The 19,175-nt window shown below is 35.0% G+C and overlaps 1 protein-coding gene across 1 annotated transcript in view; it reads left to right on the top strand.

Moving 5' to 3' along the window:
* Positions 1-19,175, top strand: part of ANKIB1 (ankyrin repeat and IBR domain containing 1) — a 129,726-nt gene that overhangs the window by 22,582 nt on the left and 87,969 nt on the right. The window contains exon 2 of the mRNA XM_019633570.1: positions 11,125-11,403. Within this exon, the coding sequence (XP_019489115.1) occupies positions 11,216-11,403 (188 nt within the window). The 5' untranslated portion in view covers positions 11,125-11,215. The remainder of the gene's footprint in view (positions 1-11,124; positions 11,404-19,175) is intronic.

Below are 19,175 nucleotides of genomic sequence, written 5' to 3'. Positions count from 1 at the left end.
AGAGACTCAGTACCCAAGGTTTTTAGTGAAGGCTGGTCACATAGGCACATTCTGCCTAGCATATACCAAAACTCCAAACTCCCAGAAGAAAAGCAAGTTTTTAGCATATGCCACTTTTGTTTGTACAGGCAATTTAGATACAGTGAGACGTGCCTGTCAGTTATGGAATGGTGTGAGCCCTCCTTAAATCCAAATTTCCAAACATCAGCCAAGGACCAATCTTGTAAGCAAGCCTTTCTAAGGGTAGCCATCTTAGGCCTGCAGTGTTAACCCTATTTTGCACAGTAGGTTAGCACATCATCAGAGAAATGGGGCTGAAATTGCAATATTGAATAAACTTAGCTCAACGTGATAAATTCTGTTAGCTTCAGCAGGACAGTGGATAAGAAACAATGAGAGTTCCTAGAAGCTAAGTAGTGTTATACCTTGACACAATATAGTCCTAGATTTTTCTCCATAACAATAATAATTTAAAATGAGTACCTCACAATGGAGGAAATTGCAAAGCCAGGTAGATTCACTGACTTTAAAACAGTGTTTTGAAGAGTGGATTCTCTTCCAATGTGGATAATGTAAAAAAAATTAATTATAGCAATTTTGTATTTATTCTTTGTGATGAGTGTGAGAAAAGGAATTGTTTTAATACTATTTTGTAAACTTGTACTAAATTTGAATGTACATAATTATTAGAAATAGGTTAGGGAGCACTTCTGTTCCCTAAAGTTTAAACACAAAACTTCCAATTACAATGTACTTTAAAAATTTTTTAAACATTTTATACTGCTTACAAACAGTAAAAATTAACAATATTTGATTACAAATTGTTTAACTTTTTAAACAATTTTTAAACAAAATTTTAGATTTTTAAATATATAATTTTTATATTTGTTTTCAATTAAATATACAGTTAGTTTAAGTTTAGGGAGCCTTAGTTTAAGGCTAAAGTTTTGCTTTTGAGGCTTAATTTTATCTTTTCCTCAATTCCAACAACTTTAAGTCCTTGGCTTCCTAAACCAAGATAAAAGACTACCAACTCAACATTTTCACTTATGTTTCTGTAATAAGGACAATACAGTTTTCAAAAATTATGAAAGCAAGCACTGCCGAATAATCAGATGCCAAAGTTACTGAGATTAAGCTATTTGCTGACAGCACCATAGCATTCCAGCCTGAAAGATTAATTTTTCAGCACTGTATGAAATTCTGAATTCAAAGTATGAAAAATAGTTGTAAAGGAGGAGTTAAAGTATAACATGTAACATTTTGAGCAGTTGCAAAGTCTAGTGTATAAAAGCTAAATATTGCCTAAGAAAAATTTTAGCTATCTGTGGGCAGTTCTATGTTCTGTGATAATTGCAGATAATTATGTTTTAATAGGAAGTAGAAAAATTAAGAGTGATGCTTCACACAGTAGTTGTATCCCAAGTTTGAACCTTTTTTCACTTGTGGACCTCATCCTAGCTATTTTCAGTGTTCATTTGCCAGTTTGGCAAAAAGAGGCAGTCAGCTGCTGCCCTTTGCAGCTATTTTCATTTATTCCCTTTCTAACTGAAGCATCCTTCTCCACACTGTGAAAGCTATGTAGATATAAAAGGAATCCAAGAGCAGCCAGAATGTATATATTGAATTATCTTTTTCCTTGGTTGCTGAAATCCCTCAGGCAGCCAGATTGCCACATAAGAGTTTTTAGTACTATCATGATAGTACTTGTGTCTTTGTGTAGCCATTTTATTTTGAATGCTGCCATGTTAAGATATTGTAACAACAGCAAAGTGAATACTAATTCTGGAATGCATATGACAGGGAAGTTGCTTTCCTTGTTAAAAGGTTTTTCCCAGCATAGATCACTGTCATAAGTAGAATTCTCTAATACTCATAAGTTTTCCTGGAGACTGGGGGTGTTCATGATCTTCTTCCAGGAAGCTACCAAGAATAAAACTACATTTGACTTCAACTTAATATGCAGTTAGGCAGACTAAACCCCAAAATCTCTTAAACCATACCTCATTTTTAGCAACATTTTAGATTAAGACCTCTTGCTCCCTGCCAAAGATTGGTGTGTGTGTTTTCCATGTACTCCCAATGTGAGATTCCATCTCCTACTCCTGGCTTTGTACTCAGTTCTATATCTCTAATCCTTAGCATTAGTACGTGCAATTAAATAGGACAGACTTTGTGAATATTGACAGTGCCCTAGAAAAATAGTGAAAATGGAATTAACCTTGGTTCAGAAGATAGTTGAAAAAATACATAGTTTTTTTAACTTGACAAAGGTCAAACACCTAATATTACAGCCATAAAGTCTAGAATACCAATTATATATCCTTCCTGATCTGAAACATAGAGTTGGTGACATTTTTCTTAAGGTTTTACTGTCTTTTAAAAAGAGTGAATATTGAATTCTTTAAAGGCAGCAACTGCCAGTGATTTGCATGCAGATCCTGATAGGGGAAAGGAGATAAAATTTATTAACTACCTGCCATGCGTCATGCGCTGTACTACCATTTTACCTAGATAATAATGACAATCCTGTAAGGTGAGTGACCTTATCCCCATTTTACAGATGAGAAAATGGAGATTCAGCGAGGTTAAATGATTTGTACTAGAACCAGGAAGTAGTAGATGTGAGATTCTACCCCAAATTGTTCTGTGCTGTGTTTCTTTCATCAGACCGGGGTTGGCAAACTACAGCCCATGGGCCCAATCCCCCTGCCTATTTTTTGTAAATAAAGTATTATTGAAACACAACACATCCATTTAATACATAATTGCCTATGGCTTTCAAGCTACAGCAGCAGAGTTGAGTACAGTCATGTGTTGCTTAACAATGGGGATACGTTCTGAGAAATGTGGCATTAGATGATTTGTCATCATGCAGACATAGAGTGCTTGTATGCAAACCTAGACAGCATAGCCTACCTGCCACACACCTAAGCTATACAATATAGTCTGTTGTTCCCAGGCTACACACCTGTACAGCATGTTGGCGATTGTAGGCAATTGTAACTCAGTGTATTTGTGTATCTAAACATAGAAAAGGTACAGTGAAAATAAGGTATAAAAAATGGCACACCTGTACAAGGCTTTTACCATGAGTGAAGCCTGCAGGACTGGAAGTTGCTCTGGGTGAGTCAGTGAGTGAGTGGTGAGTGGATGTGAAGGCCTAGGACATTACTGTCCACTGCTGTAGACTTAGGCTACACTAAATTTATAAAAAAAATTTTCTTTCTTCAATAATAAATTAACCTTAGCTCACTGTAAATTTTTACTTTATAAAATTTAAAATGTTTTTAAACTTGAGTACTCTTTTGTAATAATACTTAGCTTAAAACACAAACACATGTACAGCTGTACAAAAACATTTTCTTTATATCTTCACAGTTTCTATTTTGAAATTAAAAATAATTTTTTGATTTATAAACTTTCTTGTTAAAAACATAGACACAAACACACACACCAGCCTAGGCCTACACAGGGTCATCAATATCTCTGTCTCCACGTCCTTATCTTGTCCCACTGGAAAGTCTTCAGGGGCAGTGACATGCATGGAGCTGTCATCTATTTTTTTGGAACACCTCCTAAAGGACCTGCCCAAGGCTCTCCTCAAGGAAGTATCACTCTTTTCAGAAATATGTCCATGGTGCTTACTTGGTTTGTTTCTTTTTTAATCATAGATTTGCTTGTAAACAGATAATGCATCATGAACATTCCTCTATTAATGAAAACCTTTCAGTGTTGGTGTCCATGTTTTCAAACTTTTTAAGGAGCTTGTGGAGGTCTGCAAAAAACCCTTCATTGTGATTTTTCTTGGGGAATTCTTTTTCTTCTCCTGCATTTTCCTTTTCTCTGGCCTCTTCTTCAGCTGTGCATTCCTGTTCTGATTCCAACCACTGCTCATTAGTAATTCCTCAGGAACCATGTCTAGGAGCCCCTCAATGTCATCCCCATCCATACTCAGGTGAAAGTTGTTTACTTTCCCAACCACAGCCTTGTTGGTTTTTGCAACCTTTGCGCTAGACGTTATGATGGCTATGATGTCACGAGGTGATAGGAATTTTCCAGCTCCATTATAATCTTAAGGGACCACAGTCATTTATGCAGTCCATTGTTGACCGAAACATTGTTATGTTGTGCATGGCTGTTTTTTATTCTTTTTGGTGCAGTTGTAAATAGGATTATATTCTTAATTTCTCTTTTGGATAATTTGTTATTAGTGTTTAAGAAATACAGCAGATGTCTGCTTATTGATTTTGTATCCTGCAACTTTACTGAATTCATTTATTGGCTCTAACGGTATAATGATGGTGTCTGTAGGGTTTTCTATAGAATATCATGTCATCTGCAGTTAGAGACAGTTTTATTTCTTCTTTTCCAGTTTGGATGCCTTTTTTTCTTCTTCCTTGTTCTGGCTAGGACTTCCAATATCATGTTGAATAAAAGTGGCTAAAGGGGGCATCCTTATCTTGTTCCTGATCTTAGAGGAAAAGCTTTCAGCTTTTCACTGTTGAGCACATTACCTGTGGGCTTGTCGTTTATGCACTTTATTGTTTTGAGGTTCGTTCCCTCTATACCCACTTTGTTGAGGTTTTTTTTATCATCAGTAGATGTTGAATTTTGTCAAATGCTTTTTTTGCACCTGATAATATGATTTTTATTCTTCATTTTGTTAGTGTGGTATATCACATTGATTGATATGTGGATGTTGAACCATCCTTGCATCCCTGGAATAAATCCCACTTGAGCATGGCAAATGATTCTTTTAATGTTTTATTGAATTTTGTTCGCTAATAAATTGGTTTTTGATAGGGGTACAAAGGCAATTCAATGGAGAAAAGACACACTTTTTATCAAATGGTGCTGGAATTATTGGATGTCTGTACATAAAATATAATGAACCTCAATCTGTGCATTAGAAATTAACTCAAAATGGGTCACAGACTTAAATGTAAAATCCAAAACTAAAAAGCTTCTGGAAGAAAATCTCTGTGACCTGGGTTAGGCAAAGAGTTTGACATATGACTTCAACAGCACCATCCACTAAAGGAAAACAAAAAAAAGATAAATTTGACTTCATCAACATTTAAAACTTTTGGTCTGTGAACAGCACTGCTAAGAGTATGAAAAGAGAAGCTATAGACTAGAAGAAATATTTGTAAATTACATTTCTTTTTTTTTTTTTTAAAGATTTTTTTTTATTGGGGAATTGGGGGAAGGGGAACAGACAAGTTGCTATCCTTTTGTTCTTCAGTCTAGTTGTGGAGGAGGTTGCTTCACTGGCCCAAGTTGGCACCATCATTGTGCTCTTCTCTGGCGAGGCAGATCAGTCGCCGGCTTCTGGATGGCCGCTCACAGCGGCTGCTGGCCGCTCACGCTGTATGCTGCACACGGTAGCCCATGGCAACCCACCTGCCTTCGCCAGCGACTCATGGCAGCCCAGCACCAGGTTGAGCTGTTTGTTGTTCAGCATCTTAGCTGTAGAGGGCAGTGTCACTGGCCCTCATATGTGGGATCCGAACCGGGGCCCTCTGGCGTCGCAAGCCAGCTCTTAACCAACGCGCCACTTGGCCAGCCCTGTAAATTACATTTCTCACAAACGATTTTCTTACAGAATATACAAGGAACTCACATTCAGTGGTAATCCATTTTATAAAAATGGGCAAAAGATCTAAACAGACATTTTTACAGATCAACAGATTCTCATGGCAAGTAAGCATATGAAAGCATGCTGAAGTCATTAGGGGAGTGGAAATTAAAACCATTGTGAGGTGCCAGTATACATCCATTAGAATGGCTACCTAATAAGGGGAACGAAAAAAACCCTGATGATTCCAAATGTTGATGAAGATACAGAGCAACTGTAACTCATACATGGTTTATAGGAATGAATTTGTATCTCTACTATGGAAAACAGTTTACGAAACCTTTTTATGTAAAGTTAAAACAACTTACCACATGCTCCAGTAATTCTCCTGGATATTTACCCAAGAGAAATTAAAACATATATTCACACAAAACCTGTTTTTAAATGTTATCAGAGCCTTATTTAACAAGTGCCAAATTGTCCTTCACTATGACAGTGGTTAAACAAACAGTGATTCATCCACACAATGGATTGCTACTCGGCAATAGAAAGGATTGAACTATTGATTCATGCATTAACACGGATAAATCTTAAATGCATTTTTCTAAAAATGCTAAAGCGGAAGAAAGATCAAGCTCAAAACCTTGTAATGGCTCCCTATTGCAAAAAGAATAAAACCAGGGCTGGCCGAGTGGTGCGTTGGTTAAGAATTGGCTTGGGACGCCAGCTCTGAGCAGCAGGGCCCCGGTTCCGATCCCACATTAGGGCCAGTGACACTGCGCCCTCTATAGCTAAGATGGTGAACAACAGCTCCACCTCTAGCTGGGCTGCTTGAGTTGCCGGCTACAGCATAGGCTGTAGTGGAGCTGCAGTGGGTTGCTGTGAGCTACTGTGCGTGGCTGGCAGCTGGCGTGAGCTGCCAAGAGCTGCCGTGAGTGGCCGCCCAGTGGCCGGAGGCCAATCTGCCTCATCTGGGAAGAGTGCAATGATAATACCAACAAGGGCCAGCAAGGCGATGTCCTCCACAACTAGACTGAAGAACTGAACGACAGCAACTTGTGTGTTCCCCTTCTCTGATTCCCCAACGCTGTTCCCCTCCCCCAATTCCCCAATAAAATTTTTTTAAAAAAGAATAAAATCAGAGCCTTACAATGTTTATCTGTCTACTCCACTACAATGCAAAAAACATAGGTGCAATGATTTTTATCTGTTCGTTTATATTTGTTAGCTGAAGAAAGTAGATATTAATGTTGCTGGTTTACAGATGAAAAAACACTCAAAGAGATTAAGTTACCTGGTAAAATAGAAACAGAATTTGAGCACGAGTCTTATCGACTCTACCCTTTTCCTTACCATCATCACAATTCTTGCCAATGCATAGTTTCAGAACTAACATAGTTTCAAAACGAGCCCATGGTCCTTAACTCTGACCTGCATGTTATAATAACATAGCTTTTATAATTCTCACTCTGGCCTCATCCTCCCTAGACCAGTTGAAATCCCCTCCCTGGGTGAATCTAATTGCATGGTAACAAATGAAAATTACTAAGGTTAATAAATGCTTGTTGAATGAGAGAATGAATGAACAGAGCTGATAGCCTAATATATTATTTGCCCACATGTTTTTTGTCTGCTGTAGTACATTGACTTTTCCTGGCTTTTTTTCCCCCTCTCCCTCCCTCCCTCCCTCCCTCCCTTCTTTCCTTCCTTCTTACCGTATTCCTCTTAGAGTCTTTTTTAAAACCATCCCCTTTTCTCCCAAGTATTATTGCAATAACAATTAGAGCATATCTTTGGACACAGAGCTTTCTGGAATTTTCTTGAGAACTGAGAGACAGTTCTCTAATTTAAATGTGGAATGTAGGGTTGGAACCCACTGTTTGAATGAACTTTCTACTTGTTTCTATTCTGGCTAAAGGTAAATTTAGTTGTAGATTTAAAATTGTTATTCTTAACCTGCAGAAAGTTGCAGAAGGATGAAGTGAGTGAGTGAGTGAATGAGTGAGTGTAATATTGGTTTTTCTTCTCGTTAAATGAAGAATGGGAACCAATTATTTTGTTTAAGACAACTTCATAATTATGACTTCAAAATAATTTACTCTTGTGAACACATAACTTAGGAGTTGGTTATTTCTGAAACACTTCATCTTCTGTAAAAGATTTCTGGGAGTAGTTTATTAATTTAAGTGCACTTGAGTTTTGTTGCAGATTATTAACCTATGAGAGACAAAGATTTAAAAAGCAAGAGATAACAGAGCCCTTCACAATGAAAAGTTAATCAGAAATTAGAGAAAGCTTTCTGGTGTTCATTTACAGACCATGTTTTTCTTACTTTTTTTGTTAGATACTTACTAAGTGCTGTGCTTTACTAGTCACAGATAATGAAACTTCACCCAGGTTTTCCTGTATAACTTGCCCAAAATAAGGAATTACTTTTGCCTCTTTGATAATCTGTCACATGCCTCATGAAGCTCTCTATATGTAGATTTATCTTGGAGTTGGAGAAATAGTACTTAAGAGTTTGATTCAAAAACAAAGAGGGAACAGTCACTTCAGGTGACTCGACTAGCTGTGGCCATGAAAAAGGGGAAGGACACAAATGGCAAATTTGTAGGCAAGACTTGTGAGAATAAATCTGAGAGGGAATGGAGCTGAGCTACGACTGCTTTAAGCGATGCATTTCCTGGTGACTTGCAGGCTTATTGAACTCAAATTTTAAAAATGAAACAAACTCAAATATAACTGAGAACCACAAAAAGGTTTCTAGACACCGTTATGCTTTCAGCATGACTAATAGTAATATTTAATGCATTTTGAGAGTATTATTGATTTTTAAAAGTATCTTGCTATATTTTAAATAAGTACCCCACAATATCATTTCTTTCATATATATTTCTTTTTTCACATCTTGGATAAAAATTATTTTCTTATAGAACATTTTTCTAAAGTAATAATTAAATCAAAGAAAATGTGTTATTCTTTCATTTAGTCAAAAACTCTGAAAATGGTCTAATTTGAGCTATACATTCTATTAGTGATGAAAGATAAGACCAAACAACTGGAAGTTTCCAAATCCTTAGGAAAGACCCTTTAGAACCCACATGATATTCTTTATATTTGGTTATAGATAAAAATGTACAGTAAACTGGAGTTCTCATTAAGAATAATAAACCCTTAAAATGCTTAAAGCTGTACAACAGAACATATTATTTCACTGAGGATAAAAACATGGTTCCTAGATTCTATGAAAAACAAAGAAAACAATAAAATACAATTCAGGCTGTCACTGAAAAACCCCCAAAAGTGGCTCTCATATATCGTAGTAAGCATAGAGTATGTGTGTGGGGTTGGAGGCGGGGAGACTTACTCCTCATTCAAGATGAGATGATAAAGGAATAGTACTTTAGGCTAAAGGTTCAGCAACACTCTGAAAACTTGAATTAAAATTTAAAAACTAGCGTGATCCAGTTTATGTGTATAAATATTTATAGTGTATTATATATGCATACAAACACATTTAAATACATTATAAATCAGGTGGTTATTTATCAGAATACTAACAGTGATTATCTTCCAGTAAATAGACTATGAGGTTTTTTTGTCTTTTTACTTTTTCATATTTTCAAAAAATTCTGTGCATGTTTCAAGTAAAAAATCAATAACAAAGAACCTTAAAAGACCCAAATAGTGACCTCGTTAAAGTATAGCTGTTTGCCAGAAAATGTGCTGCTATAGTAAGGAGGTAGTTAACACCTGTCTCTAAACTAGGCTTAGCAGTGCCTTGCCCTGTCCGTTCACCTTCATGTCCACACTTAGGCACAACATTTAGCTAGAGGGACCCAGGAGCTTTTTATACAGTGGTGTGTGCACATTGAAATCGCCCAAGGATCTTAAATACCTATGACTGAGCGGCACTTACTAGAGACTCATTTAATTGATTTGGGATGTAGCTTGGCCAGTCTGAAGTTCTCCAGGTTATTAAATATTCAGCCAAGGCTGAGAGCCTCTGTTTTTTAGGAAACTTAAAAATAAAACAAAAAAAAACCAACCTCATTTGTTTTTTAGTCCTTTAATCTATATTCTGTTGAAACTGTTACTGCCTTGTATAAATCTTGTGTTGAACAAGTACATAGTATTTTCCACTTTTCTTAAAGCTGTGTTTTAATGTCCAGCCTGCCACTGAATTAACTGGATAACATGATAGACTCTTGTATTCTGCCTCTTAAGTTTTCCTCCCTTTAGTCTATCTTCTACACTGGCACAATAGCTCATTTTCTAAAGTGTAAAATAATTACATCACTTCCCTTCGTAAAAGCCTTTAATTAATTATCTGTTCTTTACAGGTTATAGTATAAGTTTCTTAGTTTGGTCCAACCTATTTTCAGACTTATCTCTTGGCAGTCCAGCACTGGAGGTCATCCCTACTCACCTCCTTGAATAAGCCTTTTGTTTCATACCTGGCTTTTGCATATACTGTTTCCTTTATCACTCATTTTGATCACAGCTCAAGAATAGATTCAGAAAGATTTCTTGGAATGAAACCAAACTAGCATTTATTGAGCACACTAGGCAAGAACTGTGGTAGGTACTTTAAATAAAGTAACTCTTATAATCCTCACAGCCATCCTTAAGAAATGGTCATTTTCCTTTACTATACAGATAGGAATCTGAGGCTTTTAGAGGGTAAATAACTTGCTCAGAATTGCACAGCTAGTGTAGGCAATTTCAGACTCCCAGTCCAGCAATTGTTTCCAAGTCCTTCCTCCACCCACCTCACATTGCGTCAGTACTAAATGCCCATATGATCCTTATCAAAACCTCTTTCTAAACAGAATATGCATAAACATTTGATGTTTTCAGCTTTGTTTGAATTCTTTATAGTAGAAGAAAATAAATTTAATGGACTTAAGGTAGAATAATCAGTTTCCATTGTTCTGTGTATAATCGGTTATAATTCACTTTTATTAGTTTGCTGTGACTGATTAATCAGTGGGTTGTGTATGTTTACACAACTATATGTTTCTATTTGTAAAGTCTTTTCCCAGATGTCCTTATAAGTACTGAGCAGTTTCACTTTTTCTTTACTATAACTTGACATCTATTCTAGAGTTCTTTCATGAGCAAAATCTACATTTTTCACTATCACACAAATTGACTGAGTCAGATTTATACATAATTTTTACAGAGGTTTAAGTGCATTCAACCATAAAATTCAGTCAAGCTCATTTCCTGCCCATGTGAAGAGGAAAATTGAAAAGCCCGTATATGTACATAACTTTTATAGTACAAAGTACAGCCTGTGAAACCTTAGTAGTCTCTGTAGGAAAATGTTACAGTTTAACAAGAAGTTAATTTGGTCAGCGTTAAAAATTTGAGATTTTTTGGGGCGAGGGGGGTTATTAAGGTAAATTTAGTAAAATGTAATATATTTTGTGCCCTTACATACTTTTAGATTTTATTAGTTGTTCCTAATTATGATAATTTCTTTAGGATATTGCTTTATAGTGATTGCCAATTTAATTTGATCATTTTACCTCCATTAGAATGTGAAACATGTTGCAGAAGCATTCAAGAAGTGGCTGAAGGGGAAAGGAAAAAAGTGCCACTGCCTATCAGAAAAAAACAGAACAAAACATGGGAAATACAACCACCAAATTCCGTAAAGCACTCATCAATGGTGATGAAAACCTGGCCTGCCAAATATACGAAAACAACCCTCAGCTAAAAGAATCCCTTGATCCAAATACATCTTATGGGGAGCCCTACCAGCACAATACTCCATTACATTATGCTGCTAGACATGGAATGAATAGAATATTAGGGTAAGTATTACTATAAACCAATTGAGATCAAGTTAGTGAAAGGGGGAAAAAACCCTGATCTTTGGAAATATATACATACATATGTGCATATAATACCGTATTGTAGTGAATTAAACTTTCTAAAACTGAATATGCCTAAATAATTATGACTTTTTTATCATGCCTAAATTATACCCAAAGTTTTAATAGTGAGGTTGGTTCACATATTGTTGCTGTAAATACATTTTGCTCCTCAGTATGTTTCATAGTATGAATTCTTGATAATAGCTTAGTGTTTAATTTCAGCATTTCAAATCTAGAGAAGTATTTGTCAGCTATCCAAAAATTGCAGGGAATGTTCTACAGCAAAGTTCTAAGCTCTCATTACCTAATTTAAGTTGAAAAACAGATACCCTTCCTTGCCTTATCTAGTCATGATCAGATTTAAGTTTCCTTTCTTTTAATGGGGGTTCAGTTACTTGAAAAGGCTTTTCTAAAAGCAAAACATTTCCCTAAAACTGAAAATACTAAGAAACTTAAAAAGAAAATCTCTTTGAGCATTAGTGACAGCAAATATATTTATATGAAAACTCTTCTTACCTAATTACCTGGGAATTAAATTTGATATTTGCTAGCTTATAAAATGAAAGAAGCAAAGGATAAAAAAGTAGTTTCAAAACAAATTTAGGTTTCTTAGAAGTAAATTATGCAGCTATGGAAGCCTGATGCTAGAACAGAAAGAAACACTTCTTTGCTCACAGTGAAATATAATTCTCAAACCAGTATTCAAAGTTCTTTAGAACTTGACAGACAACTTTAAACCTTTTTTCGATTTCTTTTTCTACAAATTGTTCAAATTAAGCAGCTCTCTTTGGTATCCCTGAAACCTGCCATGTGCCCTGTCCATGCTGTTCTCTCTGCCACAAGTGTCCCCCTTTTCTGCTCCTCTCATCTTTTTTTGGTCTTATGTCTTTCTTTTCTTCAAGGTCCTGGACATGCTTTATCTATCTTCTGAGCCTATCACAACCCACAGGAATCTCAGCCTTTTTTTTTTTTTTTTTACTTAACTGATAAGGCTCATTTTGTTTGTTTGTTATTACTTGTTTGGTTTACACCACCTCATTGTATTTTATAATTTTGTATATCTTCTCTCTGCCTACCTAAATAACAACTTTGTAAAAGTATCCTCTTTATATTTCTAACATCTAATATAGTATCTTATACAAAGTAAATAGAAATTTTATAAAGTCATTGCACAAGTAAACATTCTTGTGGTCAGGATTTCTGATAAGATTGGCAGTGATACAAACTAATGTGATTGTTTTAATATTGTGAAATGAAATGTGACAAAAACATCTAGAAAATCTGTATAACTCAGTGAATCAGTATTTTTCAGAAGATCAGCATATGATTTTTTAAAATTATGCATGGATAAAGGATTTACTCAAAATGCAAGGTAGACCAATGGATTTTAATGTAACACTACAAAAAGTTCATTAATATGATTTCAGGTTCAACATTGCAAAGTAATCTTTAAGATTTGATTAGCAATAAAGCACAACTTGTTGAATTTTTGGTAGTATCAAATATGAATGTTCACAGTTACCTGAAAAGGTTATTTCAAAATATTTCTACTTTTTCCTACTATAGTAAGGCTGGATTTTCTTCATTGGTTTGAACCAACACAACATATCACAATAGATTGAATACTACGAGATTTTTGTCTTCTATTAGCCAGACATTAAAAGAAATTTGTAAACATATAACACAATGCCATTCTTTTCCCATAATTTTATTAAAAATATAGGTATTTTTCATTTTAAGATATTAGGAATATTTAATATGTAAATGGATTTAGTTTTTAATGAATAAATGTTTTTGAAATTTCTATTTTAATTTTAAATATGATACATATCAATATACCGGGGGTGCCAAAAAATTTATTACATATGACTTGTATTCATCTTTTGTTCTTGGTATATATTGAGTAGTATTACAATTTTAATACATCTTTTTTCTTTCTTAAAATGTGTATACATTGGCACCCTCTGTATATATAACCCACATAAACAAAAGTTCTTAGGAATCTTCAGTAATTTTTAAGTTGTGAAAGGGTCCTACTACCAAAAAGTTTTAAGAACTGCTGATCTGGTCAATATTCTTGGTTCCTCTAAGCAGGAATATATGTTTCCATCATGTGGTTATCATTCTAGTGAATGAGTATTTAAAGATCTACAGAAAAGATGACTACATTCTCTTTAAGTTACCAGTTTGGACTACTTTTATGATTTGGCCGTATACATTATACTTCATTTTATACTTACATTTTTACTTTATACTTAACTTTCAACTTCAGCCTGAAGTGTTGGGGTGTATTTTTCTTCTTTCCTTAATTATCTGGAGATCAGTGGCTCATAATTTCTTTATTAAAGCCTTTAATATCCTATTCTAGAATCAGGAATTACTTTATTGCTCGCCTATCCTAAGGATAAGCAATTCTAAATTCTTTAATCTGTTTATTCTTTTGTTTCTCAAAATTTATTTAGATAGTTCAGGGAAAATCACAAATCAAATTGTTTTAAATGTTAGTTGCTTTTGGAATTAAGAAATTACTCTTAACACTGTGCCATGTAGAATAAGGATAAGTAGCATTTACTTATCAACATTAAATAAAGTAGCAACTCTTTTAATTATTTGTGTTCTAGATTGCTTCAAATATTTGACTGCATTTAACCTTTGTAAACTTTCTAACAAGTTTATGGCCATTATTTTCTCATGCTGCGTGCCTCATGTAATCTGGGGTACCTGCCTGATAGCTTCAGTATGGACCCTGGCTCAGCTTGGCTAGATTCCTAACACATGGCATGCATGGGTAGACATACCTAGTCAAGGACCTAGGAGCCATAAAGTAAGGCACCCATTTGGATTAAAGCCTGATTTTGTCTCTATTTCCTTTAGTTTTATGGTTTCTGCAATGGCAGGTATAACTTCCTGTCTTCTTAGAAGAGTAGTTTGCAGTCTAGCAGTTAGTTTGCATCTATATCTCTCTGAGCCCAAGTGCTGTATGTTTACCTTCTACCCACTACAGTGCCTCATTCATGGGAAACTAAATCCGAATTCATAAATAGTTACTACTTAATGTAACAAAGAGTCAGCATGTTCTAATTTGGATATACTGTTCCATTATTTCTGTCTTCTTGGGAAAGTCATTTATAAAATGGGAATTACAATACTTATTCCTACGATTTTATAGAATAGCTTCTTTTGTTTCTTTGAAAATAAAAAGGGGCCTGTATTTTGGTATAAATAAAATATAAAATCTTTATTAGAGCATATATGAATATCAAGCTTTGAGAATTAAAATAGAGATTTCAGTTATTGATTTCTGTTTTTTTCCTCTTTTATATTTCAGGAGTTATTAAGTTCTTTTAAATAGATTGAAATACAGTCCTCCTCCCAACCTCCCTTGCATGCAAACTCCATAGGGTCAGGGACTTAATCTGTTTTCTTCACAGTATGCCTTACTTTTAGAATAATACCTGGCAAATAAGACTGCTCAAAAAATATTTGTTCCATAAAAAAGAAGATTTAAAAAGGTGTATGTGTATGTTAGTCACGGGGAAAATAAGTGCTATGGCAAGAAATTGAGGCTCTGGGAGCAAAGGTTGTCATTTTGGAGGGAGCTCAGTTGAATATGAGATGGTAGTGGAACATGTAAGAGAGAGGGACTCTATAAGAATTTAGAATATGTATAGAGGTCAGATGAGAAGTCACACAGGGTGATAGAGCATTAAGAATTATCACAGAAGCAATAGAAGCCCTTTGAGAGAAACCAGAATTCGTCCACTACTGCCTATCATTTAAGTTCTGATAATATTGCTTTACAATACATGAAGTGTATTCATAGAAACCATTGAAAGATAAATGGCTTTGAGAGTGGTTGTGCTCTCTAGAAGAAGGGAATGTGTATGGAGGATAAAATGGATTCAAGAACTGAATTTGCTTCCAATAAGAGGATAGGAAATAGAGCCATCATCATGGGTAAAAGAGAAATTGTACTAAAAAAATTTAAGAGGGATATTGAAAAGGTGTGTAATTATGGAAACCAAAATAATAGAAAAGTCAGGATGTGAATGAATAGTCAGCAATTTCACGTTAAAAGCAAAAATGAAGAACAAGGATGAACATTTTAGCCCTTAGGAAATTCTGATGCTATGAGTGCAATTTCAGGACCGTGATAAGAATAGGGTAATATTGAAGTGGAGATTGAATGTCATTTCATAATTAACAGTGGAAGAATCTAGAAAAACAAATGGTTCCCAGATAGATTTTTAGGATCAAATGAAGGGCTTATTTTCCAGGTTAATGTTCTCCTTACTTCAACTTCCTGCCAGTTATATCCTGTACCTGTTTTAGAATTAACCTCATCAGCAAGTAGTAAAATATGCCTCATAATTACTGACATACGTAGTTACAAAAGAGGACTGTCTAAAACTTACACATCAATTGTATAGTTACTATTATATTTATATATTCATGTAAATTAAGGAGGACTCTACTTTTGAATTTAAACAGGTAACAGAAAGTAGTAATGTGAGTTAACAAAATTATAATATCCAGCTTTATAGTTTTAGCATAAAATGTTTATGCAGGCATGGAACTATGTTTAATAAATTTGAGAATCTTTCCTGAATAAATATGTATAAAACTATTTTAATACTTTAATTTCAGAAAAATAAACTTTGTTTGGTTTGATTAATCAGAGTCTAGCAGATCGGATATGAGAACAATTGCAAATTTATGTCACTATTTCTTCCTTATATTGGGGAGAATCTGGAAATGTTTAATATGAGAAGGGGCAGGGAAGAGAGAGAGAGATATTCGTATACCCTGACACCCTTCCTATTTACTCGTACATTAAGTTCAATGGTGATAAGAACCTGAGGTTTCCTGAACAAACTAAAAGAATAAATAGTATATTGGAAATGGGGATAGGAAAGACTGGATAAATGTAATTGCACAGAATCTTACAGAATCGGAATTATTTTTAATTTCTTTTTCATTAATTTTTATTAAATTTATTGGGGTGACGTTGGTTAGTAAAATTATATAGGTTTCAAGAGTACATTTCTCTAATACATTATTTATATATTGCATTGTGTGTTCACCACCCAAAGTCAGTTGTCCTTCCATCAGCATATATTGGGTTGTCGGAAAAGTCATGACGCTTTTTTTTTTTTTTTAAAGCTGAGCCATCCTGCCACCAGTTGGCAGCTCAGCGGCTGCTCAGCTCGGGCTGGGAATCAAACTGCTGTTGCTCAGAACTCAAACTCTTGAGCGAGCTCTTAACCAACTGAGCCACTCGGCCGGCCCATGACGCATTTTTGCAACGAAAAACATAGAAAAAATACGTCCTGACTTTTCTGACAACCCAGTATTTGACCCCTTTCTTCCTTTTCTACCACCCCCCCTTTACCTTACCCTCTTGTAACAGCTAAACTGTTGTCTGTGTCTGTTAGTTTTTGTTTGTTTGTTTGTCTTGTTCGTTAGATGCTTTCAGTTTTATAACCAACATATGAGTGACGTCATATAATTCTCGATTTTTTCTGACTTATTTAGCTTAGCATGTTAACCTTAAGATCTATTCATATTGTTGCAAATAGCAGTATTTCATATTTTCTTATGGTCGAGTAGTAAGTATTCCATTGTATGTATGTGTCACATCTTTTTGTCCAATCATTTATCAAAGGACACTTTGTTTCCATGTCTTGGCCACTGTGAATACTGCTGCAGTGAACATTGGGGTACATACATCTTTACGGATAAATGTTTTCAGATTTTTGGGATAGATATGCAGAAGAAGGATTGCTGGGTCATATGGTAATTCTATTCTTAATTTTTTGAGGACCCTCCATACTGTTTTCCATAGTCGCTATACCAATTTACGTTCTCACCAGCAGTGTGTGAGGGTTCGTTTTTCTCCAAATCTCACCAACACTTGTTATTACGTCTTGTTGATAGTAGCCATTCTAACAGGTATGAGGTGGTATTTCATTGTGGTTTTGATTCGCATTTCCCTAATAGCTAGTGAAGTGCGACATCTTTTCACGTGTCTATTGGCCATTTGTATGTCTTCTTGGGAAAAGTGTCTGTTCAGGTCCTCTGCCCATTTTTTAATTTGATTGTTTGTTGTTTGTTGAGTTGTATGAGTTCCTTATATATTTTGGATATCAGTCCCTTACTGGAGGTGTTTTTAGCAAATATCTCCTCCCATTCGGTTGGTTGCCTTTTTGTTTTCTTGATGATTTCTTTTGCTGTGCAGAAGCTTTTTAATTGGATGCTCCCATTCATTTTAACTTTTACTTCCCTTGCCTTAGAGGTCAAATTCCTAAAATCCTCTGTGAACCCAAGGTCCATATGTTTAGTACCTGCTTTCTTCTGTGCAATTTATATGTTTAGGTCTTTGATCCATTTGGGGTTAATTTTGGTACATGGTGACAGATAGCAGTCTAGTTTCATTCTTTTCCATGTGTCTTTCCTATTTTCCCAGCACCATTTATTAAAGAGGCTTTCTTTTCTCCATTATATACTTTGGGCTCCTGTGTCAAAAGTTATCTGCCCATATATATGTGGGTTTATTTCTGGGTTTCCAATTCTATTCCATTGGTCTGTGTGTCTGTTTTTCTGCTAATACCACGCTATTTTGATTATTGTTACTTTGTAGTACAAGCTGAAGTTAGGGATTGTGATGCCTCCAGCCTTGTTCTTTTTTCTCAGGATTGCTTTGGTTGTTCAGGGTTTTTTGTGATTTCCATACAAATCTGATGATTTTTTTGTTCTATTTTCTGAAAAAAAATGCCGTTGAGATTTTGATGGGGATTGCACTAGATCTGTATATTGCTTTGGGTAATATGCCCATTTTAACTATTTTGATTCTTCCAATCTATGAACATGGAATATCTTTCAATTTCTTTGTGTCTTCTTCAGTTTCTTTTAATAATGTCTTATAATTTTCACTATATAGGTTCTTCACATCCTTTAAGTTAATTCCTAGGTATTTTAATCTTTCTGTTGCAATTGCAAAAGGAATTGCTTTTTTTCTTTCCTTTTTCTGAAATTTCATTGTTAGTATATACAAATGCAATGGATTTTTTTTTTTTTTAAGATTTTTATTGGGGAATTGGGGAAGGGGAACAGACAAGTTGCTGTCCTTTTTGTTCTTCAGTCTAGTTGTGGAGGACATTGCTTCACTGGCCCAAGTTGGCGGGATCCGAACCGGGGCCCTCTGGCATCCCAAGCGAGTTCTTAACCATCGCGCCACTCGGCCGGCCCGTGCAATGGATTTTTGTACATTGATTTTTGTATTCTGCAACTTTATTTGTTTTTGTTTCTAGTAGTTTTTTGTGGAGTTTTTAGGGTTTTCTTTATAAAGAATCATGTTGTCTGCAAAAAGTGACAGTTTGGCTTCTTCATTCCCAATTTGGTTGCCTTTTATTTCTTTCTACTGTCTGATTGCTCTGGCTAGGACTTCCAACACTATGTTGAATCAATAGTGCTGAGAGGGAGCACCCTGTCCTGTTACTGATCTTAGAAGAAAAGCTTTCATTTTTTCACCATCGAGTATGCTATTAGCTGAGGGTTTGTCATATATGGCCTTTATTATGTTGAGGTACTTTCCTTTTCTACCCATTTTATTAATTGTTTTAATCATAAATGAATGTTGTATCTTGTCAAATGCTTTTTCTGCATCTATTGATATAATTATATGATTTTTATCCTTTATTTTGTTTATG

The sequence above is a fragment of the Hipposideros armiger genome, unplaced genomic scaffold (genome assembly GCF_001890085.2).
Source record: "Hipposideros armiger isolate ML-2016 unplaced genomic scaffold, ASM189008v1 scaffold_1343, whole genome shotgun sequence".
Taxonomy (NCBI): Eukaryota; Metazoa; Chordata; class Mammalia; order Chiroptera; family Hipposideridae; genus Hipposideros; species Hipposideros armiger.
Note: the sequence above shows the minus strand (reverse complement) of the source record. Positions and strands in the feature narration are given on the sequence as shown.